This window comes from Fusarium redolens (genome assembly GCF_020744475.1).
Source record: "Fusarium redolens strain MPI-CAGE-AT-0023 chromosome Unknown BKA55scaffold_14, whole genome shotgun sequence".
In the NCBI taxonomy this organism is placed as follows: Eukaryota; Fungi; Ascomycota; class Sordariomycetes; order Hypocreales; family Nectriaceae; genus Fusarium; species Fusarium redolens.
In genome coordinates, this window is record NW_025763677.1 from 102,211 (window position 1) to 109,010 (window position 6,800).

A 6,800-nucleotide genomic window follows, 5' to 3' on the forward strand; every position below is an offset into this window, starting at 1 on the left:
TTAAACTAGCCTTAAAGTAGGCTATAAATAGAAATTACTTTATATTATATATAATAGCTATAACTATAAAAAAGAACTTCTTATTAAAAAAGAAATCTAGCCTAATTAAAATAGCTATTTTTAATTAGAATTTAATTAAGTTAATTAGTTATATAAATCTAGGTTATCTAGGAGATATAATATTTCTAGCTTAAATTAACTAAAAGCTATTTAAATTAAAAAAGCTAGAAAAAAGCCTTAAGGTATAACTAGCCTCTAATAGGAAAAGAGGCAGTAATAAATATTGCCTTTAGAAGTAACTTAGCCTAATACAAAAAGTAGCTTATTACTATAATTATAAAGGCAAAATAGGTATCTTATATCCTTCTTATTAGATATAAATAATATATAAATTAGGCAAGTTATAGTCTTAGATTATAAGAGCATAAAGACACGGAGTTTATATATAAAGTTAAATAAATACAGGGTAAAGGGAGGGTTTAGAAATTTAAAGAAATTATATTAAGTTTTATATAAATTAGTTAGTAAACGTTAAATTTACTTAAAGTTATAACTTAATAAATTAAATATATATAATAGGGCATATAACTAATTAACCCTATATATAAAAATAAATAAAATAAAATTAGTAAAAAAGTAATAATTTAAACTAGGGTTTAATTAAGTTTAATTAAAAAAATAGTATATTATATAACTTTAAAAAAAAATATAAAAAAGAATACTTTAATATTAAAATACTAATTTAATAATATAAAAAGTAAAGCTAAATAGATAAAAGTAAAATAATATAATAAAAGTGTTTTTTTAATATAATATTAAAAGGTATTATATATTATATTAAAAAAATATAATAACCTTAATATTAAGTTTTAGTAAATTATATAATAATTACCTTAAATCTTAAGATTTAATTAAATAAATACCCTTAAGTTTTTTTTTTTTTTATATTTAACTTTATAAAAGGCTATTTAGCTTTTTCGCTGTTTTACTAATAACTTAAATAAAGAGATCTTTATAGCAGGCTATTATAATAGAAGTTAATATTAAAGAAGGTTTATTTGCCTTAATATTATAATTACTATCTTAATTAAGTAATATAAATATTAGCTATAAGTTTCTTAATAGCTAAAATAACTTTCTTTCTTAAACCTACTTAAAGAAATATTATATCTAATTTATTTATTATACTTAAGTATATTATCTAAGCTAGCCTTCTCTCTTTTAACCCTTTTTACTAATAGTATAATAACTATACTACCTTAATACCTCTATAAAATAACTTATAAGTATATAATTATATTTATTATATAATTAGCTATAATTTTAATTTAATTATTAAACTTACCTTAAAGGTAGTTAATAAAAGAATTATAATATAATATATATACTAATTACTATTATTATAAATAACTTCTTATTAAATAATAGATTTAATTTTATTAAAATAATTATTAAAAATTATAGCCTAATTTAATTAATTAATTATATAAAAAAGAGATATTATATTAATTTAATTAATTTAAATTAAGTTAATAATAAGATATTAGGTCTTAAAGATTTAGAAATAGTTCTAAAGGGAGGTTTTCTTTTTTAATTAGATAAGGCAGCTCTCCTTATTGCCTTTATAAGCCTAAATTTAATTATATATAAAGAGTAGCTTCTTAGTATATTTATAAGGGCAGCTAATATTATTAGAGAGATGCTATTAAATTAGTAAGGATAAATACAAGGTAATAACATGGGTTTTATAAAGGAATTATATTAAGTCTGTTTATATAAGTTAGGTACTAAAAGTTAATTAATTAAATACATATAGTAAGACATGTAACTAATTAACCTTATATATAAAAACAGATAAAGTAAAATTAGTAAAAAGGTAGTAATTTAAACTAGGGAATTAATTAATATAATATTAAATCAACCTATATTTATTCCCTTCTTATATTTACTAAGACATAATAATATTATTTAAATTCTAAGAACTAAAACTTTAATAGATTATATTAAAGACGCTAGTTAAAAAAGTATTCATTAATAAAGTAATTAGAAAAAATAATATATATAAGTATAAGGCAAAATAGACATCCAACATTAAGTAATGAACATTACTAACACAATTGCATAAACAGATATTATTAAAACACCATTGCCATTGCCTCCTGCTGCATTCTCTTTATCTTCATTTTGTTCAGTTTGAACGGGAATATCTGGTAAAGTGACTGATGCACTCTGCCCGTATAATGTCATTGTATATGGATCATGACTGAGGGTTGCATGAGCTGAGTTGATCTCGGTTGCAGAATCTGTCGATGAATCCGTCGCTGACATTATCGGGAGCTTGGCAGTTTTGTTGTATTCCTTTTGCTGAGAGATAATGCTGGAAGGGATTGGCGCAACCGTATATCCATCATCTTTGCAGCTCGCTCGGTTCCTCTCGTCTGTATCGAACATGAATTCACCCATAACGCTTCTGCAATCGTAACAACTACAACTCTGGTGTTAACAATGACTTTGGTGTAAACTTTGGCATCCGGCTGCTCTTACGCTTTCTGCAAAGGAACCCATCCTGACTTGCAGGTGCAGTCATAATACTTGGGGCCGGTCTCATCTCTGCATTTTCGATCGACGTTGTTGTATGCTTCGCAAATAGAGCCTTTTCCTGTGCAGTATTCGCGGCCCTCTTCACTAATCAAGGCGATAGACAAATGGGCGATGAAGAGGCTAATTAGCACTCTACGAAACACGCTTAGCCCCATTATGATCTCTCAGTTGCGATCCTGTAAATGTGAGAGTTTGAAAACTGTGTACACATACCCGATCTATTAAAAGACTTCAAGTTCGTTAAATTAAGCATCGATCCTTGGCCACAAGAAATTCAGCCCTGGCAGACTAAACCCACGCTTTATGACACATTGAGAAGGTCCCTGGAATAGTCTGCAAGCTTTAAATTGGTGGCGTTGATCCCAAACGCCCGGCTTTATTTTCTACGTTTAGCTGCATGTTACTCTGATTCTGATAGGTTATCTGTGCCGCGCCAGGGCAAATATGGGTCATGACGGGATAAATTTCAACCCGTCTTACTATGATACTCGCAAATACTACGCTCCCAATCTTCTTCCAGCGACACTTTTTCAGGAGTCGCACATCTTGTCGGCACTTGGATCACTAGTGGCTATAGCTGATCTTCATGAAAACTGGAGAAAGGTCAAATTCTCGAAGACTAATGGTCAGTCAGTAATGTCCACCAGCCGAGAAATATGATTAAAATGGCTTACTAGTTTTTGAATGAACCATGTAAGGCGAACAGCTAGAGTAAATCTCGCACAGGTTCCTAAATTAAGCCAGGACCAGCATGCTGCCAAAAAGGAGCGCTTATAATAATTACTAACATAGACACCTCTCTTGTCACTCAGAACTCAAAACTTCACAGTGAAAACAGTTTGAACAGTACTGATCACTAAGGCGTTACAGCCGGGTCCAGAAACACAATGACTGAGCTGACCGTGGGCTACGTTGCTGGTATCATTGCCTTTGGCATCGTGATTGGTAAGTTTTGCTTCCTGATCTGAGAAGACTTTTGCGCGAAAATAAGAACATCAGAGGCTTGCTAACTCGGTTGGCAGCCCAACTGTTTTGTCCAACAGCCATCACCCTAATTATTGCTGGCCAGCTGCGCGATCGTGAGACAGCGGGGACATGGTAAATTCGTGCAACCCCTCCCTACTTTGAAGTAGTCTGACAAAGTATAGGACGACTGCAGGGCGGGTTCTTCAAAGCTCCCTTTGGCCTACCCTTCTCCGAGCCGACTCGACCCAACAAAAGGGTGTCCGCACGTCTATTTCTTTGATGGCCTCGATGGTACCGTTGCTGGCTTTGCTCATCTCCCTTGCTGGTGTGATCACTCCCCTGGGATTGTATGAACAAGATGAAAATGCCAGCGAATCTATCTCAGCAACCTTTCAGTACGTGAAAGACACGAGTACCTTCCTGCAAGGCACCTCACCGCGCGATAACAAGACCTTCACACGGACTTGCAATTATTCACCAATGTGCCTTGCTCCCTGTCCGTACACTTCTGATGTCACCATTGTTTCATCCGACGGTCTGCAGTCTAACTGTTCAATACTCTACGGCACTAATACAACTGTGCCGAACATCCTCCACGACATCTATATGAGCGGAACCAAGAAGCGTCGAACCACCATCTCCAATTACTTCGACATCCAATGGCGCCAGCTGACCGCACAGTATAACAAAAACTACAACAACGGCACACCTATTGCAGTTGGTGTCTTCCGTCCCCTGGAGTCGTTCGCATTGAGAGAAGACATTCGACCAGTTGAAGGTCTCATCGTCGATAGCGAAAATGGTGGCGTTGGCCTAAGGAACCATACATTACCCGTCGGCCACACGCAGGGCGCTACCTGGACCGAAGACTTGCTTTTCCTTGAGCCTGAGACAGAGTGCGTGAATCTCAATGTCTCTATAGATTTTGAGATTAGCACCAGCTCCAAGTCGAGCTCTGGTATAGCCGTCACCAAGCTTTTCATGACCGACCACGGTGGCTTCGTTCATATCAACAAGACCAACCCCGAGCATGACGCAGAGAACAACGGCAATAAGCCAGATCTAAAAACACGAGCATATCAAGCGGCCTGGTACACCAATGGCATCAATATGCTCTTTATGAATATCTCGGACCCTACCGATAAGATCAAAGGGGTAAAGGCATTCGACAGAATTGACTCCAAGATGGGCAAAAAGTGGAAGTTGCCTATCACAGAGATCTACCATACAAACTACCAGTCGTTAGAGTTCTTCAACGAGTTTGGTAACATGATGGGTGTGGATAAGTCGTCGGGTAACTCTTCAAAAACGGAACAAATTTATGATAATCCCTATACGATCACGGCTGCAGACTATGACGCTGCAAGTAAGTTTCTCCCTAGCATACGGAGTCATTTTCTTGCGTTACTGACCTAGATTTCAAGAATTCATTTGCCAAGCCACCACACTTAATGCTCCTCCTAAGCTTAACAATACATATGTATCCTGCAGTCTAGTCCGCGGTGTCCCCAACAGGGTTGATGATGGCCCTCCAAACCTGTTCGAAGATGGCAGCAAATGGTCTTCGCCCCTGTATACATGCGCTTCAGCTGTCAAGGCCACCGTCAAGGCAGTCACATTCTTCCACAACGGTACTAGCGACACTGTCGAACGATTGACTATCAAGGAGGTGAAGGAGAAGGAGTACAAGAACGTGGATGACATGCCGCTTTGGGGTGTTGAGGACTCGTCCCTGGGCCTCGCTCAGTTTCAACCAATCTGGGGTATAGTGGATCCTGTGTTCAAAGACCTTCGCAACATTAGCACTCTCCGAGCGCCATCGCTATTTATGCTTGGATCAGCCCAAGAGAATTTGTTTGGAACGTCGGGCTTCAACCCTGGGTTCTCCGAGATGAACATCCCTGGGTCAATTGTACCTATCTCTGCACTCGCGACTATTGTCAATAGCCGCGATAGCTCAGAGCCAGTCATTGACTTCACTGCTCAGCGAAGCATGAGTTTGTGGCTGAAGTGGAAAAGGCTCTCTTCCTCTGAAGACTCGATGCCTATGGTCTTTAAGCTGCTCTGGAATGACCTTGCGGCTTCCGCCTTGGTGGGATCCAAGGGTGTACTCGGGGCCCGGAACGAGGAGCCTGATCAAGCAGCTCGACTAAAAGTAATACCGTCTGTTCGCAAGATCAAGTACCACTGGGTTTTCGGCATACCCGCATTCATCCTTGTCTTGGTCATAGGCCTCATTATTCTTAGTGTTACGGCAATGACTGTGGTAGGCAAATCGAGCCTGGACCTCCTTAGGCATAGACTTAAGCAAGTAGCTATTGGGCGACTCTTGACGTCGATTTTCCATACGGACTCAAGCAGCCTCATTATGTCACCATCGGCGTGGAGCAAGGAAAATGGCAACAAGCACATTGACATGGCTGGTGCATGCCCTCTCCCTGGAGGACCTCCTGTAACCATCGTTAATCATCAATCTCAACCTTTCAATGCGCCGCCTCAGCAGTTATACCAAGCGCAAGGTTACCCACTGCAGCCCTTTACCAAGGTATAATTATTATTAATATAGTAGATAGAAGCCTTAGTAATACTATTAATAAATTATATAATTAATAATAATTAATAATAATTAATAATAATTAATAATAATTAATAATAATTAATAATAATTAATAATAATTAATAATAATTAATAATAATTAATAATAATTAATAAAGTAAAGATATTTATATAATAAGCTTATAGTATTATTTTAATAATATAATTTATTTCTTTTAAGACTGGCCTATTTTATTATCTCTTTATGGTTTTAACCTTATTAGCCTTTATTAACCCCCTTGCCTTATTTAGCTTTAAGGCCTTAATATATTTATATACCTCTTAGCCTAAATATATAATTAATTTAAATATTATTATAATTATAGTTAGTTTATATATAATATAAAAGTTAATTATATATAATATTATATATATATTATAATTAGGCTTTATAATAAAATTAAAAATACCTTTAAAAACTCTTTTAAAAAGTTTTAATTTACTTATTTTTTATTAGGTTTTATTAGTTTAATACTAATACATAGTATTATAACAGAAATAGTAAATATGCAAGGGATAAGAAAGTCAAGCTAGGATAGAGAAATTACATAGTTATCTATAGTAATAGGCAAAAGGGATGCAATTCTAGTTATAGCTTAGGATACATACTTCTTTTAATTCTTTTTTTTATACCAAA

The 6,800-nt window shown here is 35.0% G+C and overlaps 2 protein-coding genes across 2 annotated transcripts; one reads left to right on the top strand and one right to left on the bottom strand.

The window, feature by feature from the left end:
• Positions 1–1,926: 1,926 nt before the first annotated feature.
• On the bottom strand, positions 1,927–2,935 carry BKA55DRAFT_576744 (uncharacterized protein). Its single transcript, XM_046193510.1, has 2 exons — positions 2,545–2,935; positions 1,927–2,485 (listed from the first exon to the last, which is right to left on the bottom strand). Exons 1-2 carry the CDS (start codon positions 2,754–2,756, stop codon positions 2,092–2,094), a joined length of 606 nt encoding a protein of 201 aa, XP_046045706.1. The 5' UTR covers positions 2,757–2,935; the 3' UTR covers positions 1,927–2,091.
• Positions 2,936–3,488: 553 nt separating this feature from the next.
• BKA55DRAFT_519387 (uncharacterized protein) lies at positions 3,489–6,118 on the top strand (the record flags this gene model as incomplete). The annotated part of the gene is made up of 4 exons (XM_046188339.1): positions 3,489–3,546; positions 3,624–3,699; positions 3,750–4,933; positions 4,992–6,118. 4 exons carry the CDS (start codon positions 3,489–3,491, stop codon positions 6,116–6,118), a joined length of 2,445 nt encoding a protein of 814 aa, XP_046045707.1.
• Between the last annotated feature and the right edge of the window lie 682 nt (positions 6,119–6,800).